The 27741-nt window shown below is 44.6% G+C and overlaps 1 protein-coding gene across 1 annotated transcript; it reads left to right on the top strand.

Annotated features, from left to right (window-relative positions):
- The first annotated feature begins 1545 nt into the window (after nucleotides 1-1545).
- dph7 (diphthamide biosynthesis 7) lies at nucleotides 1546-27469 on the top strand. The gene is given in 11 exon segments (XM_051932334.1): nucleotides 1546-1685; nucleotides 9780-9893; nucleotides 9896-9944; nucleotides 10063-10201; nucleotides 10971-11058; nucleotides 22827-22921; nucleotides 24313-24479; nucleotides 24563-24635; nucleotides 24804-24869; nucleotides 24961-25133; nucleotides 26972-27469. Coding segments are annotated over 10 exon segments (1338 nt in total). The 5' UTR covers nucleotides 1546-1685; nucleotides 9780-9809; the 3' UTR covers nucleotides 27376-27469.
- Nucleotides 27470-27741: the final 272 nt, after the last annotated feature.

Genomic DNA, 27741 nt, shown 5'->3' with positions numbered 1-27741 from the left:
AGTGATGTGACCGAGTAGCAAATGGCACTCACTGGCTGTCCCAGAATTGTAGAACATGGAAAGGACGTCACTCAACCCATGCCGGGACTCCTAAGATCAAAGAGGCTGCTCTGCCCTTTGTCTTCTCACACTCCAGACCAGTCCAGCCTGTCACCGATGCGGACCCCCGAGTACTTACAGCTTTGCCCACCTCCACCTTCACTTTCTGAAGAGTGCCAGGGCATTGAGGCTCTTTGGTGTGGCAGTTCCCTGGTTTTTGGTGACATCGAGTTGCAGGCAATTCTCAGAGTTCTTCCCCAACTCCGGCCCCCCCCTGTCAGTACATTCTAAAAGTATGCGGCTCTCTGAGCTGCCCCTTATCAGGGATGGCTGGATGACACTGAGGGCCACGAAGAAATCAAATCTCAATCCCTTACAGTGCTGCCAGGCTTGTGGAGCAAACAGACAAGTCCATCTTCCAAAGTCAATAGGGGGTCCAGGTGGTCTTTCACAAGTGGACTTGTCAGTAAGCTGTTGGAGGAGTTTACAGTGATTTGCGTCTACTGATGATCAAACCGAAGTCTGGGGGGGTCTGAAATAACTGACAATTAGAGATGAATTGGGGGACGGTGGTCTGGGAAGTTGGCCCCCAGGTCTCCTATTGTACATGATTGGCCTCTTAAACCTCTTTGTGACTAAGAAGCACCCACCTTACAGTGCCAGCTGTTGTCTACAGAAGCAGTCCATTCTGGGGTCTTGGTGACAGACTGAACAGACAGCTGGGGACACCAGAAAGGCCTTAGGAACTTGAGGAGGGACTCCATCTGGCTCTGTGGTCTTTCCTGTCTGTCACCTTCTCACTTGTCTCCTCACTTGATCATCAGTTCTGGACAGGCCATACTGATGGTCAGAGACGGACTCTTCAGCGGTGAGATTAAAATATATACAGGAGGCTGTGATGATGTGGTGGAAGAAGGGAACTTTGATTTAAAAATTAGCTTGGGGCATTCGCTGCTCCAAAATTCACATGCAGCACCTGAGCCCTGGATTGCCCAAGTCTGGTTATGATAATCAGTCCATTCCACACATTTCTTATTTGGCCAATGCCTTTATCAACGCGACTTACATGTGAGATACAATTGGTTGCATTTCTTTTCTTTTTCCAATTGAAGCACTGGCAGGTGAAGTGACTTGTTCAGGGTCTCACAGTGTCAGGGGTGGGATTTGAACCCACAACAGGGTATAAAGTCCAAAGCCCTAACCACTGCGCCACACTGCCTGCCCACCCACACGTTATTTATGTTATTCTGAGCGAGTATGTTTTATATGTTAGCTCTGTAGACTTTCTTCCATTCATTTTGCATATGCCCGTCCGAAATATTTAATCGCACGAACTCAAATTCCCAAGAATCAACGCGGCGGCAGCGGCGTATTCGCGCAAGTATGGGGAGTTGTCTTGGCGACAGGCGTCAGACGCTTTCATTATGTTTATTACGTCGACGCGTTCTGACCAATCTCAGACAGTCCAGTGTATCACGTGGGGATTAGTAGGTTTCACCCCGGAAAACAATAGTGCACGAGTCGAACTTTTGATGATGAAGTGAAGACTCCCGCCGCTGGAGCCGAGTTGGAGCTTCGGGTTTGGAAGTGCGAGAAAGAAAACATTTAGAGGAAAATTGGCAAAGAGCAGGATAACGCAAGCAAAGGTGCAAAGGTAAGGCCTCACTTTATCATTCATGCAAGCGACATGATTGGAGAATTCTTTTTTTTTATTTTTTACCCTTTTTCGATGCTATTTATCTGAGTATTATGCCCGTCGCGGGTTCCATTACTTGGTAAGAAGTATTTTTAGTTTTGCGTCTCATATGTTCGCTTTTGAATACGCCAGGCAGTGCGCGTCTCCCTTTCTTAACTAACCCTTCATTATTTAAATGGCCTTCTTTTGGATTGATAGTTCTATGCACTGCATTTGGTCAGCGATCAATATGACCAGCTTTTTTTTTTTTTTAAACCCCAGTGACGAGTGTATTTTAAAGGTAAAAGTATAAATTACAGGTCGATTAGCTTTGCCGAATCATTACGGAGAGATCAGGTCCGTACATTCCGGCTTGAGCAGATTTTTGGAGGATGAACTTTAGTGTAAAGAAATGTAAGGACGCTTAGAAACTTGAAAGTACACTTTATGAGATAAAACTGGGGGTCCTAGTGGACTGGTGGGCACCGTCTACATCCAGACAGCGGGCGGAAGCGCTCAAGAAGACTAATAGGATGTTCGGTAATCCAGCGCCCCCGATGTGTGCAGTACAAGTGAGGCGAGGATATGCTTAAACTGTGTGACTTACTGGTTATTTACATTTCCCAGTATATTAACTTGTTTGCCGTTTATGTGTTCACGTGCTGCCTTGTTGTTTCCCGGATGATGCGCAGCCCGAGTTCAGTTAACCGAGTTTGCAGTTGGGGCCTCCTCCTCCTCCTCCTCTGCCAACAGCTTAATGTCACCTGCAGACCCCAAGTTTGAGAAACAGGAAAGAAATACAAAGGAGAATCGGCGTAGCAAGTCTGCATACAAACATGGAAGAGCAAGAATACGAACTTGACAACCAAAATGCGGATATTGGATGAATGTGTGTTTTCCATATTATTCCATGCGTGTGAATCCAGGACCTTCAAAGCAGGCGATGTAAGGAAGTTGGATGTGTTTGAAATGGTGTGTTATAGGAAAATAACGAGATAATGCTGGAAGGATATGGTGAGTAACAAAAGTGTTTGCAAAGATTTGACCAGAGGAATGGTGGTTGTTGACTTAAGTAAAGCAGAAAAGCTGCTGAGCGTAGATACAAAATGGCTGGCAATGGACTGATAAAGAATGTGATGCTTGGTAGGGTGGAAGGGGTGAGAAAAAGAGGAAGAATGAGAAGATGATGCCTGGATGACCCCAAGGAATGGGTCAGCTTGATCATGTACCACAGGCAGGAAAGAAGGTTCCCATTGTTGGCCTCAACTGTCCATAGAACTATAGGGTGGAAAGAGAGAGAGAGAGATGAGCATCATACTAGTGAGGTCTCATTTGGGGTACTGTGTGCAGTGTTGGGCTCAGTAACACAAAAAATGATACTCCAGAGGAGAGCAACATGGCGGATCAAAGAAGTGTAAGGCCTGAGCCATGAGGCGCGTTGAAGGACTTGAAGTCATGGAGGTTAGGAGGTGGCCTGACTGAAGGGTTCAGAGTTCTGAACATCATTAGTACAGTTGATCCATGCTGCCAGTTTGAAATACATTTGTCAACAAAAACACTGCTGGACACTTGTTAAAGGTACATTTTGCACCAATGAGAGACATGTTTTTTGTTACACAGTGAAGTGTAGGCACATGGCATAAGTGACCAAATGGTGTGGCAAACAGAAGAACATCGGGGACCTTCCAGTCTGCACTCCATGCTGTTTTGGAGAAATGAGGGGAGCGTGCTTGGGCTGGATGGTCTGCCCACATCAACGTTGTTCTGATATTCAGTTTTTGTCCACAGAATGGCGAGTTTGATCAGCAGGGCCTTTACAGAGCAACCGTATGTTTCAATGCCTGGTTAAACGACACCAGCCTTTATCTTTATAGCACATTTCCCCCACAAATGATGTTGCTCAAAGTGCTTTATGGGATGTCACAATAGTGTTTCAATGCAAAGAAAACCAAATTAAAATTAGATAAGAAAGCATAAATAGTGTGCAAAAATAAATTCTGCACACTTCCCTAAGATAGATAATAGTTAAGAGAAACAGAGTCCTTAAATACTGAATTATTTTTAAAGTCTCTAAACGAAAGTCCGAAGATATGAAGGTAAGAGTGGTGGCTGTGAGGTTAGGGATCTGCACTGGCAATCGGAAGGTTGCCGGTTTGAATCCCGTGAATGCCAATGGGAACTCTGCTCTGTTGGGCCCTTGAGCAAGGAACGTAATTGCTGAGCGCTTTGAGTAGTGAGAAAAGAGCTATATAAATGCAAAGAATTAATAATAATAATAATAGTTGGACGGGGAAAAAAACCAAAAAAAGTTGCCGACCGGAAAAATTGATCATAAAATCAGACCGACTTATACGCCCGTTCAAAAATACGACACTGACATTTTTTTTTTTTTTACATCTTCATGCCTCCTCCAATCTCTCGTCAGTTTCTCAGACCCATCAAATTTTGTTGCAGCAGTGAAGTTACCAGTTTCTTTCACAACTTCAATGACTTTTAATTTAAAACCAGCTTCATATTTTCTTCTGGTCGAACGCTCCATCATAGATAAGAGATGGTCTTACGATAAAGGTATATGAGGGTGTGAGATACCAAAAAAACACAAAACAGTGCAAACATCGCTTCAGAATAGTTCAGGTATTACTGTGTGGTCACGTAGGCACAATACACAGAAAATAAAAGGCAGCGTGCTCTGTGGGTACTCTCTCAGGTTGGCGTTAGAAAAGCGTGAGATTTCCACATTCGACTTATACAACCGACATTATAAAATACCAGAGATTATACAGTCAAGTCCCGACTTATCTGCGGGGGAACTGAAATGCAAGTAGATACGGTAAGCCAAAAGACCACCAGGCCCCTGCTGAGCATTCTGCCTAACATACATACGTGTTCATTGGGGAATTTTCTTTTAAGGCTTCATCTTGGAGGATTCCACACAGTGGGCCCCATGGCAGGTTGGGGTATCCTCTGTCATTCAAGTGTTAACGGCGGCTGCAGTGGACTTTGATCAGGTGATGGTGCTGCAGGTCGCCACCAACAGAAAAAATGGAAAAGAGAATGGAGAAACAGTAAAGATTAATAAAAACTGCAGGTTCATTGATGAGTGTGATCATTCTGTGCCTATCTAGTTTATTAAGGGTGGCACTAAACTGGGGGTACAAGAAAAGCAAATTTGGGAGTCTTGTTTCTTTTATGTTAGCCTGCACAGGGCATTGCTGCTGAAGTGCAAGTCTAATGCTGCTGACAGATGGCATCACGCTTAACAATCGGGCAACAACATCCATGCAAGGCAAAAGGTCTCGGTGGTGGTGTGCAGACTTCTTTCCTGTTTAAATTTATTTAGAACTAGCTGAAATACTCGGCATTGCCTGGGAGGAAAATAAAGTTCTTTTTAAATTGTTTGAGTAAAATGTAATTAAAAACACAATTTGACAGATTAATTTTTGTTTTGTGGTGTAGTAATAAGTTTTTAAATGCAGAATTTTTGACAACAAAAAAAGTCAATTAAATTAATATTCTGATTAGGTTGATTTAATTCTATTACCTTTGTGACATTGTTAGAATAAGAATAATGCAAGATGAAATTATAGCTAACAAAAACAAACACTACAGATTTTTCATGATAAAACTGTCAGTTGCTTTTACGGAGAACAGCAGAAATATTTGGATGATAGCAAACATACAAGAGCGTGAGATTGTGACAGTCTACTTTATACAATACAATACGATACAATTTATTTTTGTAGAGCCCAAAATCACACAAGAAGTGCTGCAATGGGCTTTAACAGGCCTTGCCTCTTGACAGCCCCCCAGCCTCGACTCTCTAAGAAGACAAGAAAAACTCCCAAAAAAGAAAAAAAAAAAACGTTGTAAGGAAAAAATGGAAGAAACGTCCGGAAAGGCAGTTACTTTAGATATAAGAATGTAGCTAATGGTTGGAGACATGTTCCTTGGAAGGTGCTTTGTGGAATAAAAACTCTGTACAGTGATCCCCCACCTATCGTGGAAGTTGCGTTCCAGACCCATCAGCGATAGGTGAAAATCTGCGATATGGAAAAGACCATATAAATAAACATTTTTTTTATAGTTTAAGCCTTAAAATTACCCCCCCCCCCCCCGTTTTAAAAACATAAACTTATTAAAACACACTTTGTAAACACATATGATATGTGGATGTTGGGCTAAGGGTTTGAGTAACATCATAATAATGTAGCATATCGTTGATTCATTCAAGTCGTAATGGTGAGCAACGTTCGCGTAATGCTTCCCTTCTCGGGAGATGCAGGACGCTTGGGAGCGATCGTAGGGCTTAAAACAAAACAAAAAGTTAACAAAAAGTTTGCTCACAAGCAAAGTATGAGATACGCAGAGAGATGAGATGCGATTTATCATCCAGCTGCACTCCCAGGTATTTATAGGTCTGCACCATCTGCACACAGTCACCTTTGATGATCACTGGGTCTATGAGGGGTCTGGGCCTCCTAAAATCCACCACCAGCTCTTTGGTTTTGATGGTGTTCAGGTGTAGGTGGTTTGAGTCGCACCATTTAACAAAGTCATTGATTAGGTTCCTATACTCCTCCTCCAGCCCATTCCTGATGCAGCCCACGATAGCAGTGTCATCAGCGAACTTTTGCACGTGGCAGGACTCCGAGTTATATTGGAAGTCCGATGTATATAGGCTGGACAGGACCGGAGAAAGTACAGTCCCCTGTGGCGCTCCTGTGTTGCTGACCACAATGTCAGACGTGCAGTTCCCAAGACGCACATACTGAGGTCTGTCTTTAAGATAGTCCACGATCCATGCCACCAGGTATGAATCTAATCCCATCACCATAATGGGCCTTTGTAAGAATCTGGGTACAGTAACGCAAAACTCTTTGTCTACCGTAGTGACTGCTGAAAACTGTATGCTTTGTTATGAATTGCTGCAAAGTGCACTACAGGTAGGATGTACTTATTGAATTTTTCCTCGATACTGCAGGGGATCACTGTATTGTATAGGTATACAATATTATATATTGTGTATATATACTGTATTGTATAGGTATACAATATTAAATAATATATTGAATAGGTCTTGTGGCCTGGAACCCCTGCAGATTTTATTTTTTTCTCCAGCCATCTGGAGTTTTTTTTTTATTTTTTCTGTCCCCCCTGGCCATCAGACCTTACACCTTTTCTATGTTAACTAATATTGCCTTATTTTAATTTCGTATTTTGTCTTTTATTTTTCTTTTCTTCATTATGTAAAGCACTTTGAGCTACTTTTTGTATGAAAATGTGCTATAGAAATAAATGTTGTATTTTAGATTCTTATATTGTGGACAGTATTGCTGTGTCTGGCGCCCCCTTTTGGTTACTAAGCGTCAACTGGATGATAACATAACATAACATACAAGACCGCCAGATTGTTACAGTCTGCTTTGTATAGAAGATGAACAGTGGCCATGTGCGATCACTGATTTGCTGTTTGTCACTTTTCAAGTAGTGACTGTGCCCTGCATGATTTGATCAGGTTCAGCTTCATTCTCACTGAATGCAGTACAAGTGCCATGACAACAAACTGCAGCTGTGCCTCTAAGAGACAGAGATTAGGAGCAGGCGCTGGTACGGGGCATTGCCACACCCACCACATGACAAGCCAACTCAGGGTCCAGATTAGGACCTGAGTGGAGCCATGCTATGGGTGACACCTCAGCACCACACTAGTCCAGATGGAATGGAACAGTGGGAGGTTTTTTTATGGTGGCTGGAGTGCCAATTCTGCCACCAACCCCCCTAAGCAAAGGTACAAACAGAAGTTAACTTGACTAGTCTGATGATCATAAATAATACAGCGACAAGTGTAAACACAGACCGATTAGTGAGCGTTTTGAGTACAGAGTGGACAGTGGGCACAGTTAGTACCACATGAAGAAACAGTCAAGTATAAAACAATTGAAAGAATACAAAGAGCATCGTGCAGACAGTCGTCGAGGTACAAGTACAGCGGAGTCCAAGAGTATACTGATGGACCCCAAGGTGCTTACAGAGTCCTAGGGTGTACATGTGTGGATTTAAGGTGACCTGAGGAGGATCGGAGTGGGGTGGCACTTGAATTTTGAGTTCAGTGAGGTGACAGTGACAGGGTAGAAGCCACTGCTGAGCCTGCTGGTGCTACCATGTAGGCTCCCAGAAGGTAGAAGTGTAAACTGGGGTTGGGCTGTGGTGAGGGGGGTCCCTGATGATGCTGTATACCCTCTGCAGGCACCGTTTGTACTGGAGGTTCTCAATGGCAGGTCTGAGAGCGTGCAGTCACCATGCCATACTGTGTTGTCTCGATGGTCAGCAGACATTTCATTGATGTGTGTAAAGAGCCAGGTAATATGTCCATGCTTCCATGATGTCACTTCAAAGTTATTTGTTTTTTATGTTTTCTCATTAAGCTGCTGGCATTTTTGGAAAGAAATCTGCAAAAAGAGGCAACTAATACAAATGTCATGTCTGTAACTGCTCTAACTAAACAACTTGGTCCAGCTCTAAGGCTCAGAATTCAATTACAAGTACACAGAGCGCTAGAACAATCTGGACGAGAAGAGGCCATCCAGCCCAACAAAGCTCACAAGGTCCTGTCTGCTCAACTCCTCCGAAATACCATGAATGTCTTTGAAGTCCTCCTGTCCACCACACTACTTGGTCGCTTATGCCACTGTCTGTGGTTCTTTGTGTGAGACAAACCTCCTAATGTTTGTGGGTAATTTCCCCCTAACAAGCTGTGTCCCCCCTGTGTTCTTGATTAACTCCTTTTAAGTCACCGTCTCGATCCACTGCACTAATTCCACTCGTCATTTTAAACACTTCAGTCAGGTCTCCTCTTCATCTCCCTTTTCTTAAAGGCTCAGGTCTTTTAATTTTTCCTCCTAACTCATCCCCCTGTAGCCCTGAATCAGCCTAGTCGCTCTCCTCTGCACCTTCTCTAGTGCTGCTATGTCCTTTTTGTAAACCAAACTGCCCCCAGGACTCCAGATGAGGCCTCACCAGTGGGCTATAAAGCCTGAACAGAACCTCCTGTGACTTGTATTGCACACGTCAAGGCGCTATATAACCTGACATTCTGTTTTAGGTTTAGGTTTATTTGTCATATATAGGTTAACACAGGGTCAACCATACAATGAATGTGTATGATGAGAAAAACAAGTCACTCAGCCTAGATCCAATAAAGCTAAAAAATAATTTTAAAAAAATTACAAGTTAAAAATAGACAAGTTTGCCTTCTTAATGGCTTGTCTGCCAGTTGATAGTGTCAAGTCCACAACGACTCCTAAATCCTCCTCCTATGGTGGACTTTTGATTTACAGGCCACCCATTGTGTATTCAGACCTCACATTTTGATTTCCTACGTGTCATACTTTACATTTCATTACATAACATTTTCTCCTGTTTAGACTGTAAAGGCTCAGCTCTTTTCATTTTTCCTCCTAACTCATCCCCTGTAGCCCTGAATCAGACTAGTCGCTCTTCTCTGGACCTTCTCTAGTGCTGCTATGTCCTTTTTGTAAACCAAAACTGCCCCCAGGACTCCAGATGAGGCCTCACCAGTGGGGTTTAAAGCTGAGCAAGACCTCCTGTGATTTGTGCTGCACACATCAAGGCGCTATAACCTGACATTCTGTTAGCCTTCTGAACACTGTTTGTGAAGAGGGTTATTCAAGGATCAACATCTTGGGTGTGAAAATGTTGGCTTGGTGATTATATCTACTGTTGTTCAGACAGAAACAAAATGAGCTTTAATTGTTTCATCCCTACCCTGAAGACCCGTTACATACCCTGGGGTTGTAAACGTTAACATTATACAAAGTTATTGTCTGTTTTTAAATGCATTGTTATCACTCTTTAATTTAATACTGTTTTTTGTATCAGTATGCTGCTGCTGGAGTATGTGAATTTCCCCTTGGGATTAATAAAGTGTCTGTCTGTCTATCTATCGACACTCCGTAGTATGAGATTTGACAACATCCAGACTGGACACGCAGTATGTAACTTCTGACACAACTCTCACGTCTTTCTTTCTTTTGTCGTAGAGAAGTCCTTGAGAGAAGCATGCCTGTTACTTCCCATGGCTCTGTGCACTCGGACCCGAAACCTGCAAGTGGTGGACACTGAGTACAGTGCTGATGCTGTGGAGTGGTGCCCCACTGCCAGGCTGGCATTCATTCCTGGCTTTGTGGCACTTACCAGCTCCAGAAGTCAAGTGAACAGGTTATCCTTCATATGATTTAGGAGTGAGAATATTGACTACCCAAGTGAAATAGTGTTTCCACAAATAGGTCACTTAATCTCACGTTTTTGTCCGAAGGTAGGAGATGGAGATGGACCTGGAGTTTGCCCGGAGTCGCACACCCTGTGGGGCCGCTTGTATTTATACCACTTCAAGCAGGAGGACACATTTGGATCACCACTGACAGAAGTGCAGCGAATAGAAACTCCTGCAATCCTTGACATTGAGAGGTGGTGAGAGACGGAGATGTGCTTGCTGATGCCCCTCAGGCTGCCCCTCGATTTATGGAGGAATAGTTTGGAAAAAATCAAATAAACAAGTAAATATGCTAAAAAAATAAAAGTACTGCAAAAATGTGACAATAAATAAATAACAGCAATAAAATGGGAATATAAATAATTCAATGTCTCTTGGAATATATTTTTGTTGCTTATTTCTTGATGTATTTCATTATTTCTTTCTTTAGCCCTGAAATGATCGTTGGTAGAGCAGACCGGTAAACTTTGAGCCGCATTTACGGCAGACGCTTCATATGACGGATTTGGAGTTTCTGGAGTTGCAGTTGCCACACTGATGCATTTATTTAGTTGCTCTCGTATCCACATTCACAACTCTTGAGCGCACACTCATTCTCAAGACACACAGGCCACATCCGTCCCAATCAGAACGTGGTTCTAGCTAGACTCCGCCTTCTCAGACGAGTCTGACGAGTGGAAGTGACAGTTTGTCTGTCGCATGCAGTGTCACTGAAAAAATACATGAAGAAATAATTACAACCAAAAAGAGGGAAGCAACAAAAGTCTATGTCGTGACACATTTAACTGTTTATACTTGGATTTCATGTTTTTATTTACCTGTTGTCATATTTCAAAGTACTTATTTATTTGTTTATTTAATTTTTGTGTGAAATATTCCTCCACATTGAATGCATAGTGGAACAGACGATAAAGAGCCTCCTGTCAACTCCTACAGCTCTTTTCTTTCTTTGCCATCTGTTAGGTGTCATGCTGTTCTTGGAGAGAGTCCTTTGCTTGGAGTTGTAGATGCCAGTGGGACCCTGACGTTGCATCAGCTGACTGCTAGCAAGGTGAGACAAATGGGTCAGACGATTTTTTTGATATCCGGTGGTTGTGGGCCGGGGAGACCTGTTTAAATGCTGTGGGGAGTTTCTGTGTGTTCTCGATTATTACTCTTGTTATTAAAATGAAGAACTTGAATACAGGGTAGCAGAGATGATCATATCTGACGTCCTCCCTTTTTGGAGATGGCATGTGAAGTCTTAATTTTAAGTTCACGTCGTACAAGGCTGAGCTTGTTGAAACAGACTGGCGCAGGCCCCCTCAGCCCCAATGAAGGCACTCGGAGACTCAGGACAGGCAGCAGAATCAGACTTTATTGTACTGCACACATTCAGATTCCACTGAGATGGGACAATGAGCCCCCAGCAATGGGCACCTTTTACTTTTATTACCATTCTTATCATGTCTGCTATTATTCTTCCTCATCTGACGTCCAGCATTCCATTGCTCCAGTCCTGCCTCTAATTAATTCCACCAGTCATTCTTAGCTGAGGAGGTGTCAGACCGCTGCTCTGTCCATCTTGTCTGTTTGATGAGGGCTGTTCTCTCCCCCTACTATGATTTACAACCCAAGAGTTCACACTCCCTTCTCTAAGCGAGGGGCCCATTTTTCGTCTCTCTAAGGGCTCGTTTATACTTCACACCTGCATTATGGCTGCCACGTGTTCCCAGCATTCATTTGATTTATCCTCTGAACAGGTCCTCAGAAATTAATGCGACGCGTGCGCGAGTTGCAGTACCTGCAAAAATTTGGGGGTCACAGTGTGATAAAAGTTGGAACGTGATGTCAGAGTCTCTGTTTACTATCTACATGTGACAGAAAGCCTACGGGATCGATGCGCCTGCTTCGATATTTGATGAATGGTTCGATATGGTGAAGCAAAATCCTGACATACAAATGCATTCATGGTGCGTTGATATTCAAGTGTCGCATCTTCTCGATCATAATAGATAGATACTTTATTAATCCCAAGGGGAAATTCCCATACTCCAGCAGCAGCATACTGATAAAGAAACAATATTAAAGAGTGATAACAATGCAGGTATACAGACAGACAATAACTTTAAATAATGTTAACGTTTACCCCCCGGGTGGAATTGAAGAGTCGCATAGTGTGATGGAGGAACGATCTCCTCAGTCTGTCAGTGGAGCAGGATGGTGACAGCAGTCTGTCGCTGAAGCTGCTCCTCTGTCTGGAGATGATCCTGTTCAGTGGATTCTCCATGATTGACAGGAGTCTGCTCAGTGCCTGTCGCTCTGCCACGGATGTCAAACTGTCCAGCTCCGTGCCAACAATAGAGCCTGCCTTCCTCACCAGTTTGTCCAGGCATGAGGTGTCCTTCTTCTTTATGCTGCCTCCCAGTGTAGAAGAGGGCGCTCGCCACAACCGTCTGATTGAACATCTGCAGCATCTTATTGCAGATGTTGAAGGACGCCAGCCTTCTAAAGAAGTATAGTATAATGACATGACACACTTTAAAAGTCTCACATAACATCTTCTTTGCCGTCTTTTTTTTTTTTTTTTTTTCCCCCCTAGGGGCTTCCTCCGGACCTGACAGCAGTAGATCACCACACAGAACACATGACATGTATGATATTCCAACTCTCTGCACATTTAGAATCCTTAGATTTTTACACTTGATATCACTTTCATGATGAAATGCACTGCAGTATGTATGTTACATTTTACAGATAAATCGGTAATTTCATTTAAAAAATGAACACTGTTAGTAATTATACACATGGGGGTGGCACGGTGGCGGAGCGGTAGCGCTGCTGTCGTCTTGCAGGGAGTCACGTTGCTGGAGTTTGTGTTTTCCTGCTGGGTTTCCACTCTGTGCTCCGGTTTCCTTCCAAAGATATGCAGATTTGGTGACCCTAAAATGACACCTGTGTGTGTGCTTGTATTCACCTTGCGATGAGCTGATTCCCCGTCTAGGGATCGTTTCTGCCTCGTGCCCAGGGCTATCTGGAATGGGCACATCCCTAGATTGATGGATTTAAGCATTAAACATCCTTTCCAGAGATCCTGCGGTAAGGTGTCATTGGAATTTAATGGCTGTTCCAAGCAATTCACAACACAGCAAAGCCGAACCTGTTCTCACCGTGGTGATGATATCTCGCACTGCCACCTGGTGGATTCTTCCAGATTTACATAAAGTACGCGGCGAGTATAAACAGTAAAACGCTTGCGTAGCGGGAGCACGCGTCGCGTGAAGTATAAACCTGGCCTAAGACGTCTGACTTTTGGTTTATGAAAAACTGGCATTTTCTGGCTCATACAAAATAATAAAGAATATGTAGGTCTAAGTCTTTTTAATCCTTAACTCTTGCATCCTAATGCTTAGTATAAAACATCTCATGTGCTTAAGATACTTTTCTAGTACGTGTAAATTACCAATTTTAAGAATACAATTTTCTATAAGCTGTTTTCATATCTACACTTGAACTAGTAATTAAGACAGCAGAGCTCTTAATATGCACAAAAACCACAAAGCGTCCTTTAGCCTGTCTGATGCACACGCAGCGGCTCCTGTTTGGGGGCACATGTGACAGCGTGTTAGCAGTAAAGCAGGGAATAATGGAGACGGTGAAACCGTGCTGCCTTTCTGTGTAGCTGTGCTCATTAAAATCTTTTATTAAATTTAGCATCCGGTTTAAATTACTGCAGTTTCTTTCTTTGCAGCTTCCAATGTAAAATGGTACTTCAGTGCACCCCTGCCCTCTGCATAGTAACTGGCACAACAATAATATTGTAAACTGTCCTTCTGTGCTAATTATATTGTCAGCACTTATGAGACGTACAGAACTGAGTTGGCCCACATTCAGAACTTAACACAATCCAATATACAATACAGCGTATCTATACAGCTTTTAACGTTTCATCTTCAGCCATTAACACACACTTTCCCACTTGCTAACATACATGGGGTGCAGAAACGTAAAATACAGAGCACAATAAAGTCAAAACCATTAAGTTATGAATCTGTCGAGATCTGGATGCCATTAATAGAAATGTCCGGGGGCTCATACTGTCTGTAGGTGGTGGGTAAGAAGCACGCCACTGGCACAGGGAGAGTCTGCGTCCTCTTAAAAAGTAAAGAGTAACTCTGTAACATGTCGATAGTCCAAAGCAGACATTCTTCACTATGACTGTTAATGCATTAAAGTGTTACCATGTGATTTCATGACGATTAGTGCGGTTAAACCCTAAATTACTCGCCTACAAGCAGGAAAATAACCGAATTAGTGAAGTTTGTGCTGCCTTTCTTATGGCAACCGAAAGGCATCGCCTGAACAGCAGTCACCGTGGCTCACTGCTCCCTCTGCTGGCTGCTACACAAATGACCTACTGTCTTGATTTAACTTGAGACAACTCGGACAAGAGCCAATAAATGAATAAAAACAAACCCAAAATTGTGACCATACTTCTGGAGTGTTGTTGACACATCCACTTCACTGTGATTACTTTATGCATCCTAAACCCACTTGACCCCGGTTATGAAAATAAAAGTCACTCTGATATCTTTAAAGCCAGTAGTAAGTTTTTGGGGGATCTGTACAAACTGTTAGTGGCACATAATGCAAAGAGCATTTTAATGGCTTCTCTGTTTTATTCAAGAAAGCATTCCATTATTAGCGTGTCAGTATTATGACTTATTTATCAGCATATTGTAAGACACTCGACAGGTTTAAGAGCAGACTGCAGCCAGTCTGTTTATTTGGAAACTGCTGACAGAAATCGGCACTGGAGACATTTCCAGATTGCCAAAGCGTGAAAAGGCGTTGATGTGAAGCCTACAGGGAAACAAAAAAAAAACAACAACTTTATTTTTAAAGCTTTTCATATATGAAGTTGCAGATAACAGATTGTGGACCTGTGCAGCCTAACGTGGAGTCTTGTATGCGTCATCGTGCTAGGATCGTGTTTACAAATATTTAGGTATCGCACATCCTTGTAAAGCCCACATACCCCACCTGTTTACTGCAAAAAATCTGTAACCCACCAGTTAAACAAACAAAAAGCAGCTGTGCCCACTAGGGGGCACATCAAAGCCTCAGAGCCCACATACAACTGTCAGCCCGGGTTCAGATTGGCTTATCTTATTAAGTGCAGTGCCTTTTCACAGGGGTCTTGCACAATTGACACAATAGGAATCTTTTACCTTTTCTTCTTTCCTCTAAATGTCCCCTGGTGACTCAGACTTTCTGAGTTGAGGTGGGTGGCTCCTATTTAACCTGAGCCCAGGAGGTCTTTCAAGTGCCAGTTCACTGCCTCACAAAGTAGAGATGAGCCTTCTCTGCAGTTTCTCCCTCGTGGCACCCATGGAACCCAGCAGGGCTACCTAGCAGGACTATTTGCCATCCAGACACATGCCAGTGCTGCCACACAGTGCATCCCTTATATATATTTCTCTTCTGGTTCATCCTGCTTCCACTTCAAAACTGGTCCCACCCACACGCAGCCGACACGGCATTTCTCAATTCCTATTCGTCGTCTTCCATGTCAAGCACTATACTGGCCTGCTGAGCGTAATCCATCCAACAAGTACTCGAGGAGCTGCCACAACGGTAAAGTAGCTTTACCACCATGCTTCTTACACAGCAAACATCAGAAGCTAAAAATTATCATGAACACATTCAAGAATACAACTCTTCTCTAGTGTTTGGTCCGTGGCCAGGAGGTTGAGTTATCTGTGCACCCATGGAAGCATACTATTTTAAAATACACGGGCAAATTTATCACCAAATCTCTACAATATACGCTAACACTTCTACCTCTCCAGGATACGGACAGTTGTATGTTTTTGACACAGCGCAAGCTACTGAAGTACGCTTACAAAATAAAGCAAATTCTGCATGCAGCGAAAATGTACTTCTCCAGCTAGATTCCATGCTCGGAACCATCAACCGCTTCTCTAAATCATACAAACACATGCATGAAATCGCTCAGTCCAGTCCAACAGCATCTGTACGAAAACCCTAGGCAGGATTCACGATGATACAATGCCCCGACATGTCACACCGATGTTGCAGCGATTTTCGTCGGAGAAGATGGCGAAACGCCTGCCGAAAGGGACATTTGCATCTATCCCATTGGCAACTCCTGTAAACAGATTTCCACGCTCAATATGAATTGCGATCCTGTGGTTTACCCATTTTATTCCCTTACAGAAACATTGGCTGGCACAAAGATTTACAACATGTTGCCGATAAAAGAACCACCAAGCGAATAAGGCTTACTCAATGCCAATTTTACACGTACAGATTAGCAATGAGGAATAAATTTAGTATTTTGCACTCCAGTTACAAACTATTCCAACAGTACGTCGTAGATGCGTATGTTAAAACAGAGGGCGCGTGTCTCAACTATCGCAGATTACATCAACAAGATCTGCGCATGGAACTATCAGACCAGGGGTCCCCAACTCCAGTCCTGGAGGGCCCCAGTGGCTGCAGGTTTTCATTCTAACCCTTTTCTTAATTAGTGACCTGTTTTTGCTGCTAATTAACTTCTTTTGAATTAATTGTAATTGACTTGTTTTTTAAGATTTGTTCCCTTGAATTTCTTCATCATTCCTCTGAATTGTGACAACCCCTAATGGGAGCAGCTGAAAGGAGAAGATTCTGTCCCATCCTCTCCTCAACCCGAGATCCCTGACTGCTGTTTAATGTTAAGACCTTCTCATTAAAGCAAATGGAAAGTAACTGTCGTCATTCCGATTCTTCTTGTATTACAAAGCTTTAAAACCCCAACTGTAAAGAGCCTCGTCAGCAAACACGCCGTGTCCCACGATGAGTCTCCGTCTTGCAGGGCTTCTGGCTTGACATGTAACACAATAAGGGGTAATTAAAAATATGCAGGCCACGTTTATTAAAATATTGCTTCATCTCTAAAGAAGAAATAAAGAAGTAGATGATCTGTGTGGACCCTGACTTGATGTTGTGATGAGTCCACTTTTATGTCGCATCCACGGGTGCTGACTGAATGATGCCATCTAAATGCTACCCTACTGCTGCCCACTGAAGACCTCCAAAATAATAAAACCCGTCCACCTTCGACTGGCCTGCTGCTCTTTCACTTTGCTCACTGTTCCCACCCTGTCGCTGTCTTACTGATTGGCCCACCAGTATTCCTCCTGATCTTAAACCACTCTGCCTGTGCCCATTTGGCAGGAAGACACACTAATTTGTGTTGGCACTGCAGGATGCCAGCTGACTGTTGCAAGCAGAACCAGTGCAATAGGGCGGTTAAAGAGTGTAATGATTTGCAGACACACTTGTTTAAAAATAAATTAATTAATTCATCGGTGAAGCGCAGTGCCAGCGCATGTGGCTTGTAATTCTTTCAGCTCCTTTTCATGGCTGCTTTAGTGACTCGCAGTCCTGAGGAGGACTTGTGCCCGAACCGTCAGCATTCGACTGATAAAAAGACGCTGATGCAGATGCTTGGAATTTTGATGGCTGTTAAATTGAAATGACTGTCACCCGAGTGCCACCAGGATTATTTATTTATTGAATTCATTTTTGTGCTGTTGGCGTTAGTTCTGGCTGTGCCTGCCGCCGCTGCTGACTTTACCATGTCAATCTTATAATGTAGAGATGGATGAAAGTTGGTTAACAGTTGTGAGTACGCGAAACATGTTTGTTTTTTAGGAAATTTGAGCACATGTGAGATTGGACCAAAGTGCACTGTGCCATTCTCAATCAAGCTAATGTAAGAATCCTAACCTGCATCTCTCTTTCCATACAAACAACTGTAAACCTGCCCACCGCTGTGTAATAAAACATTGAGGTTTTAGTAGAAGTGCAAAGTGTGAAGCGCACACGGAGGAGTAAAGGCGTACGAGGCGTGCTGAGAGAGTGTGACGGTGAGTCTAAACCCAAACTGGAACAATGAAAGACGGAGCACCAAGAAGAGACGTTCAGATGCACGCAAGTACGAAGGAGAAGCCCGTCAAGTGCACGTAGGGCAAGAGCTGGCAAATCTTTGTAAAGGATTCCATTGCCTGTCTTTGATGACGGGTACCATGGCTAGTAAAGTGTAACAAAAGGCAGGTACAAACGTACTTGTAACACACAGAGTCATGGACCCAAGTTTGGATAGATTGGAATATTTACTTACTGGTGTTTTTAATTTGAATGTTTCAGCCGTTTAGTCCATTAGGGTCGGCTCCATATTCCCACACTATGGCTGGTCTGCAGGTCATGTCGTTTTTCTCCACCTTAAGTGGAGTGTTTTTTGTCCTTCTGGCCATCGGACCACATCATCAAATTCCTCTTTAGAGACTTCAAATATGATCTTATACCTTAGGCTCTGTATTTCTACTAATTCTATACATATGTAAGCCTATACTGATATATTTGTTTATTGCCTATTCATCATTTGTCTTGCCTAATTTAACTTGAAACTGTTTCTTTGATACAAGGGGGGAGTCAAGCTAAAGTTAGAAAATGGGATTTATTGGAAAATGTAATTTCTAGGCGCAGCCAGGGCGTTGAGGGGGTCCGGTTTGGTGGACTCAGGATTGGGTCACTGCTTTTTGCAGATGATGTTGTCCTGTTTGCTTCATCAGGCCGTGATCTTCAGCTCTCTCTGGATCGGTTCGCAGCCGAGTGTGAAGCGGCTGGGATGGGAATCGGCACCTCCAAATCCGAGACCATGGTCCTCAGCCGGAAAAGGGTGGAGTGTCCTCTCAGGATTGGGAGCGAGATCCTGCCTCAAGTGGAGTTGTTGAAGTATCTCGGGGTCTTGTTCATGAGTGAGGGAAGAATGGAGCGGGAGATCGACGGGTGGATTGGTGCGGCATCCACAGTGATGAGGGCTCTGCATCGGTCTGTCATGGTGAAAAAGGAGCTGAGCCACAAGGCAAAGATCTCAATTTACCAGTCGATCTACAGTTGTGCTTGAAAGTTTGTGAACCCTTTAGAATTTTCTATATTTCTGCATAAATATGACCTAAAACATCATCAGATTTTCACTCAAGTCCTAAAAGTAGATAAAGAGAAACCAGTTAAACAAATGACACAAAAATATTATACTTGGTCATTTATTTATTAAGGAAAATGATCAAATATTACATATTTGTGATTGGCAAAAGTATGTGAAGCTCTCGGATCATCAGTTAGTTTGAAGGTGAAATTCGAGTCCGGTGTTTGTCATCCCATTGATTGAAGTCAGGTGTGAGTGGACACCCTGTGTTATTTAAAGAACAGGGATTTATCAAAGTCTGCTCTTCACAACACATGTTTGTGGAAGTGTATCATGGCACGAACAAAGGAGATTTCTGAGGACCTCTGAAAAGAGTTGTTGATGCTCATCAGGCTGGAAAAGCTTACAAAACCATCTCTAAAGAGTTTGGACTCCACCAGTCCACAGTCAGACAGATTGTGTACAAATGGAGGACATTCAAGACCATTGTTACCCTCCCCAGGAGTGGTCGACCAACAAAGATCACTCCAAGAGCAAGGCGTGTAATAGTTGGCGAGGTCACAAAAGACCCCAGGGTAACTCCTAAGCAACTGAAGGCCTCTCTCACATTGGCTAATGTTCATGTGTCCACCATCAGGAGAACACTGAACAACAATGGTGTGCATGGCAGGGTTGTAAGGAGAAAGCCACTGCTCTCCAAAACAAACATTGCTGCTCATCTGCAGTTTGCTAAAGATCACGTGGACAAACCAGAAGGCTATTGGAAGAATGTTTTGTGGACGGATGAGACCAAAATAGAACTTTTCGGGTTAAATGAAAGCGTTATGTTTGGAGAAAGGAAAACACTGCATTCCAACATAAGACCCTTATCCCATCTGTGAAACATGGTGGTGGTAGTATCATGGTCTGGGCCTGTTTTGCTGCATCTGGGCCAGGATGGCTTGCCTTCATTGATGGAACAATACAATTCTCTGATATAATTCAGAATTCAAAGGAAAATGTCGGGACATCTGTCCATGAACTGAATCTCAAGAGAAGGTGGGTCATGGAGCAAGACAACGACCCTAAGCGCACAAGTCGTTCTACCAAAGAATGGCTAAAGAAGAATAAAGTTAATATTTTGGAATGGCCAAGTCAAAGTCCTGACCTTAATCCAATCGAAATGTGGAAGGACCTGAAGCGAGCAGTTAATGTGAGGAAACCCACCAACATCCCAGAGTTGAAGCTGTTCTGTACAGAGGAATGGGCTCAAATTCCTCCAAGCCGGTGTGCAGGACTGATCAACGGTTACCGGAAACGTTTAGTTGTAGGTATTGCTGCAATGGGGGGGTCACACCAGATACTGAAAGCAAAGGTTCACATACTTTTGCCACTCACAAATATGTAATATTCAATCATTTTCCTTAATAAATAAATGACCAAGTATAATATTTGTGTCTCATTTGTTTAACTGGTTTCTCTTTATCTACTTTTAGGACTTGAGTGAAAATCGGATGATGTTTTAAGTCATATTTATGCAGGAATATAGAAAATTCTAAAGGGTCACAAACTTTGAAGCACAACTGTACGTTCCTACCCTCACCTATGGTCATGAGCTGTGGGTGGTGACCGAAAGAACGAGATTGCGAATACAAGCGGCTGAAATGAGTTTCCTCCAGAGGGTGTCTGGACTTTCCCTTAAAGAGAGGGTGAGAAGCTCAGAGTAGAGCCAGCTGCTCCTCCGCATTGAGAGGGGTCAGATGAGGTGGCTCAGGCATCTGATCAGGATGCCTCCATTGTGAAGTGCTCCAGGCACTTCTAACCAGGATGAAGCCCCGGGGAAGACCCAGGACACACTGGAGGGACTATGTCTCTCGGCTGGCCTGGGAACGCCTCGGGATTCCCCTGGAAGAGCTAGTAGAAGTGGCTGGGGAGAGGGAAGTCTGGGCATTTCTGCTCAAGCTGCTGCCCCTGCGACCTGATCTCGGATAAGTGGAAGAGAATGGATGGATGGATTAGAAAATGGAGTGAACCTTCACCAAACTGATGATGTCATTTCTCAATGGAGTCCAAATCCTTCTCAATGCACTTGTGCCACCTGCCTGGCAGTGCCCGGATTCCAGCAGAATACAAGGTGTTGTCTTGTCCTCACCACCACTCGTGCCCCTGAGTTACTGTCAAATACTACATACTGAGGGGTACTACAGTCGCTAGTGTGAGTTCCTGTGACTTGCTGGAGACCAATGTGAAGCCAACTTTTTGACCTGCTGTCTCGAGGAGACATTTTGCTGCAAGACAACGACACACACACACTGCTTATAACCCCAAGGCTTATCTGGAGAAATTGAATTTTGAGGTATTGCCACGTCCCTTCTTATTCGCCAGATTTGGCACCATGTGATTTCCACCATTTTGGAATGCAAAAAAAAAAAAAACATCTGGGTGGTTGTCGATTCAAGACGGATGACGATGTTAAGAAAGCAGTGCAAGAGTGGTGGCGAGGACAAGACAAAACCTTGTATTCTGCTGGAATCCGGGCACTGCCAGGCATGTGGCACAAGTGCATTGAGAAGGGTGGAGACTCCGTTAAGAAATGACCTGATCAGTTTAGTGAAGGTTCATCCCATTTTCTAACTTTAGTTCGACTTCCCCCTTGTATGTGGTACAACACTTTCACTGCTGTACATTCTGTGTTTAAAAATGTGCCAGAGAAATAAATATTGTTCTGTAAAATCTGTCAGTAAAGTCAGCTGACATGTGTGCAGTGAAGGCCGAGTGCCCACTGCTCTCTCCCTCTAAGACTCACAGGGATTTGCTGTCCTTGCCAGCGATCACATTGTAGGAATCCGTTTTAGGCTAACGTCTTGGTAAACTACAGTGTGGCAACTGTGTTTATTAAAAAAAAAAAAAAAAATTTTAAGTTTTACTCCATCTAAACCGCCTTAGCCCACTTCAGTGTAGGGGTGTAAGCAAGGAGCCGTCTGTCCCTTGACCAGGCGTATCGGTGCATCACAGGACCCACTTTTTTTGAAAGTTTCAAATCCATTTATTTGGAAACAAACTCATTAAATCAGAACAAATAAACGGATCAGTCGCACGATGAGTACAGTCGCTAGTCCTCTGTGCCACCCGAAAAAGAGATCTGCGTACCAGGGAGCCTTGACTGCAGTAGTTCTTCATATTGGCTAAGACAGCAAATGAAAATTAACGGCTGAGCAGCGGTCCCTCAGGCTTACTTTAAATTACATTAGTGAGTTCTTTCAATTTCTGAAAAGTAAAATGCCAAACAGGTCTTTGTGAAGAGAGTTGGATTATTTCCAATTTGACATGATACAGAATATGCTTTTCCTGCCAGGTGGACTGGGGGTCTTCCTGCAGGTAGCGTGCTGCCTTTTCCACAGCACACTTCTCTCCTTTGTGGTATCACTCTGTCTGTTAAGGCGTTAAGAGTGATTTGCCCAAATTATTGTGACTGTAGGACATTCCCAAGACATAACTTAGCAATGCAGGCCTTTGATTACATCACTGACAGGCTGGATGGTCAGTTTTAGAGGTGCTGAACGGTAAGTGATCAATGAAGAATATTTAAGAGAATCGGATCAGGGTTAGAGTGCATCTCATGAGTGAAGTCCATTCCTGAAATGCTGAGAAATCTTGTTGCATGTCTTGGTCCTGGTCCTTCACCTGCACAGTGTTACCTGCAACTCTTTTGTTTAGCTAATGTCACATGACTTTTGGGGTTTCAGTATCATAAAGAACTGATGTGCCAAGATCACGGCTACACTCCAGCTAGGAGGGCCTGTTTAACTTGTCAGCTACCTGTTGGACCTCAGAGCCTTAATTGGTGTTTTTCTTTCCAGTAGAAATCCAGCAGTGCTCTACAGCCGCTTGTCAGCCTGCAACTCGGTCCCGATAGGCTGGCACTGTCCATGGACTGGTCCACCGCGAGGGAGACAAGGTAAGAACTGTCAGATGTGCTCTTGACAAGTGTGCTGCAGTTGTTAGTAACTCTACTGTGGGTGATGTGATGAGGTCACACATGATACAGTGACTGTCGCAACAAACGTCTAGACGAAAAAGTCAAGAGATAGTAAGGCTCTGGCAGGGCTGGTGCATTGTAAAGTGGCATCAATAGAGCACAACTCCTACTAAGCAGGCACATCAGGCCAGTGCTTGAGGGGCCTGTCGCTAAATAGTCTTATGGCCTGTAGTGGCACTGTTGGTATATCCAGGGAACACGGTGTGTCACATTGACGGCCTGCTTACGGTGAAAGGGGTGACAGCATTCACATCTTTGTATGTTTGAGGGAATCTTACTGGTTTTATATGATCATAGATACTTGGGTCTTTTAGTTATGATCCTTATTGAGAGGTCGACCTCAGGAGTGGGGGGGAGAGAAGGGGTAAGTGAACAACGTGCAGATCACACGGCACATCAGCAGTGGTTTTGGAGGAGAGGCAGGGTCTCCTTGGGGTGCGTTCAGCCCCCCTCTTCACAACGGCGGGGGAGAAGGGGTTGCAAATCGATGCCCCCTTGTATATGTGTGTGTGTATGTATATATAAAATAAATAATTAAATATAAATCTGTCTGTCAGTCTGGCCTGGAAGTGCAAGGCTACAGCATGAAGCTGAAAGAAAGAGACTCAGTCGCCAAAGTGAAATTGCTGATGAAAGACAAATGAGAAAGAAACTCGCTTAACCGCTGATAGACGAGGGGGGCGCGCAGGTCCGCAAAACAAAACCGCCGACTCTGCATTTCAATTTTTTTCTGACGATTTCAGTAGTTTCTAGGAGCCCGGGCGTTTTACAGCACAGGCTTGTACAGCTACTAATATGTATATGTATAGAGAGAGAGACAGAGCGAGTGTTGCATGCGGAGTTTACCTTTTAGCTCTTTATCGTATTTTTGTCTGTGTTGATGTGTAGCCACTAATTTCACTGAGATGTGTACACGTGACATTAAAGTTGACTTTGATTTTGCTCCCCACATCAGTCCAATAACTCAATTCAAGCTCCTAGAGATTCAGGGCCTGTCAGACTTTGTTTGTTTCCACCTTTCCTGACTATTTATTGATGATGTTGATGGTGATTTAACGCTGACTCAATTGAAGGAGATTTCCTAGACTGATCATCATCATCCGAGGATGGTGCCAACAGAATTGTCAAACTTTTGCAATATAGCGTCATGGTCAGTTTGTGTCAGTGGAGTATTTGTTGCCCTCAGGGCTATTCGAACATCGCCACCCATCTGCACAGTGACTGTGGTGAAGCTGGGCACACTCCTGGTTATTCCTCCACAGGATTTCTGCCTGATGTCCTTGTGTTAATCCTGCTCTTCCGCCGTTCAGCAGCTCTCCAGTGAGGATTGTGTGCAGCGACTCGGAGGGATGCGTCAGCGTTGTGTCGGTGGGAGGCCCTGCTGTGTCACTTGAACTGCTGTCACAATGGAAGGCCCACGAGTTTGAAGCCTGGGTAGCAGCATTTGACTACTGGCATTCAGACCTCCTTTATTCAGGTAGTGCGCTCTCATTGGCTTCATGCTCTCTGCTGCTTCCCTGATCCCTCACAGGTAGCCATGGATGGTATTTATTTTCGCAGGTGGAGACGACTGCAGACTGAAAGGCTGGGACGTCCGGGTTGATCCATCCTCACCCGTATTCTCAAGCAGGAGGTGTGTGACATATGACCTGGGCAGGGCCTGTTAAAGCCCATTGTGGCACTTCTTGTGTGATTTTGGGCTATACAAAAATAAATTGTATTGTATTATATATGACCCTACATTATCGGGAGCTGTTATCGTGAGACACTCTGTAGAACTCCATTGTTTCTTGTTTTTCAGACACTCTATGGGTGTTTGCAGCATGCAGAGTAACCCTCACCGTGAGCACGTCCTTGCCACTGGGAGGTAAGCCTTCTTGAAATGTGGCTGTAATGAAGGGGGACACTGTGACTTGGCCTAAATGACCAATGGTGGTCTAAATGTTTTCTGTTTCTAGTTACGATGAGCACATTCTTCTTTGGGACACCCGCACTATGAAGCAACCAGTGGCTGACACGTGTGTGAAAGGAGGCGTCTGGAGACTCAAGTGGCATCCTTCCAGTGAGCACTTGCTCCTGGCAGCGTGTATGCACAATGGATTTCATATCCTGGATTGCAGAGACGCACTGGGTAAGACACACACACACACACACACACACGTTACCTGAGCAGCCTTAAATATTGAACCTTCTGGTGTAGGACATAGTGGTGCAGTGTGGCCTGATCAGCCCAGACCTCCGGTAGGATTTAATAGGATTACTTTGGAGAGCCTCTGCTTCCTCATCAAATCAACCCAAATGCTTCTGTACACAGTGCTGGAGGAAATGAGATCAGGTCATGTGGCAAAGTCGGACTCACGTCGATGGCCTCTCTCATTGACCTAAAGGTCAGTCTAAGCAATGTGTTCCTGCAGAATACGGGCAGGCAGGTGACACAGAATTGGTTGAGAAAAAAAAATGGCCCTGGCAAAAGAGTGACATTGAAGTAAAGAGGAGGAAAGAGAAAGAAGTGTCCAGAGATCCTGTGGTGGTCCGCTCTGTGCCAGCCTTAGACACATTTCTATTAATTGTGTGCTACAATTGCACTTGTGTAGACCTACAGAGAGCCAGTCAGCCGGTTCTTAATGGCATTTAGAGAGCTGGAGCCGACCTTGGTGATGTCACGTGCGGTGCAGGAATTCACTTTGAGTCCTAAGCATTCCAACGCAGGGCGCATTACGCTGGACATGCGATGGCTGCTGTGGGGCCACTTAGAACTGCCAGCATGCAGCACCGCTTTGGCTTATGGGAGAAAATGCACGTGAGCATCCTGTGGAGTGCCATGTTGGATGTCCCTGAGCTCTTCAGTGTGACCCATTCTACTGCCAGTGTTCGCCAATGGAGATTGCAGGGCTATGCGGTATAGCGGGTCTGCGGCCAGTTGTTAAATAATAATCGCTCCACTCGCGGTTTAAAGAGGCAGTGTGGTCATGTGGCCGGAGCAGTTCTTGGATGTGATGTGGCACGGGTGAGGAATCGTCTGCATCCGTAATTGATGCCTGGAGATGCTAATCGCCACTCCTGTGCCATGTCCCCGTTATATACAGTAGAGTTGCTGAAGGGGGGAAAATAAAAGATCGAAAAACAGAATGGAGGAGGCTGAGAGCGGGTGCCAGTGCGAGTGTGTGTGTGAGCAGAAAGAGAGGCAGCTGGGGGAAGTGAGGCCTAGCAGGGTGTTTGACTGGCACCCGGGGGCAGATGGATTGGGGTCACTCGTACCGAGTTGTGTAGAAGAGCGGGAGTGACCGCCATCGAGGACGGGAATCAGAGGCCTGGGAGGTTGAAGCCCCAGTGTGAGCCCCCTGGTCGCTGGGGAACCCGAGTCTCTGTCTGGTGGAGCCTTAGGGTCCGAAAGGCTACCAGACTAGAAGGAGAAGGTCAACGGCAGGTGGGGCGACTCCCCAGGTGTCGGGCCCGGATTGGAGAATCAGGGGAGCCGCCAGCCGAAGAAGGCATCGGGTTTTTAAAGAAGGGTCTTCTCCCAGCCAGTGTTTTCACCTCCGTTATTTATTGGGATTTTCACCTCCACATTTTCCTTCTGATTTTTATTTACTGCACTCTACTTGAACGTTTTTTTTTATTGCACTTTACACCTTCCCCTTACTTTGGTTTGACGTCCGGCTCATCCCGTTACATTACCGAATGTGTCGGGTTCAAGAGCTCCCAAAAAGGAAGTGGGGGTATGGAGCAGACCCCGCATTGTCACCGGCTACATTCTTAATGTGATGCCCCTGTTAATAATGTGTGTGGCTGACACGTTTGGTCCCAGTAATCGGGATGGCAGTCCGTGTCCTGTTTAATTGTTTGTGTGCGTTTTCTTAAAGTCCACTGAAATGGTCGCCTCAACGTGACGGCCCTGCTGCGTCCATTCCAGTGAAACGGCTAATTCTTCAGCTTCTCTAATCCTCCCACTCTGTTGCTCTTTTCCAGGTGGAAAGGCCCAAGAGGGCAGCGTCGTCACCAGCTACACCCTTCACAACTCCCTGGCATACGGAGCTGACTGGTCCCGGCTGAGTCTGCTGGAGTTTTCCCCCCACGAGGGGTCTGGTGAAACACAAGCAGAAGCCCAGCTGCAGGGCAGTTATGTACGCATCCAGTACGAGTCTCCAACTGGCAGCTTCGATACGGACCTGGAGGATACCCTTGGGCGTTATATTCCTGACCCCGTGAGTGCAGCTAAGGAGTTGTCGGGGGGCTCCTTAAATTGTGGCCTTGGAGAGAGAGACGTGGTGGCCACCTGCTCCTTCTATGACCACGTGCTGCATGTGTGGCAGTGGGACTGCACTTGTGCAACGTCTCTTGGTGACGCCACAAAGCCCTCTGCTGACCTTTGAGGGGCTGTGACAGGGTGGGGAGTGTGGGGGGGTCACCCTTGTAAGGAATCTGAGCAGTTTTTAGATAGTGGGGGCGTAGGCATTGAATGGCAATACGGAGCACATGGGGGTAACGCCTTAAGGGGTCTGCCAGCTTCCAGCCTCCTTGTGCAACTTTTACATAAATGAGTCACAACTTCAGTGTTTAGTCTTTTTATTTTGTTGCCATTGGGGTGCAGCAAAGTGATGGCGTCACTCCGGTGGTAGGCGATGAACTCAAAGCTGCCTTGACCTCAAATCCTCGAGACTCGTCACCAGCGAGGCCCTCATCAGACCGGCCAACAGGTAAGCTCAGTTCTGTAAGTGAAACGATTTGCTGCTTTTATT

Source organism: Erpetoichthys calabaricus, chromosome 9, assembly GCF_900747795.2.
Source record: "Erpetoichthys calabaricus chromosome 9, fErpCal1.3, whole genome shotgun sequence".
Classification (NCBI taxonomy): domain Eukaryota; kingdom Metazoa; phylum Chordata; class Cladistia; order Polypteriformes; family Polypteridae; genus Erpetoichthys; species Erpetoichthys calabaricus.
The sequence above is the reverse complement of the archived record's forward strand: the minus strand, read 5'-3'. Positions and strand labels throughout refer to the sequence as shown.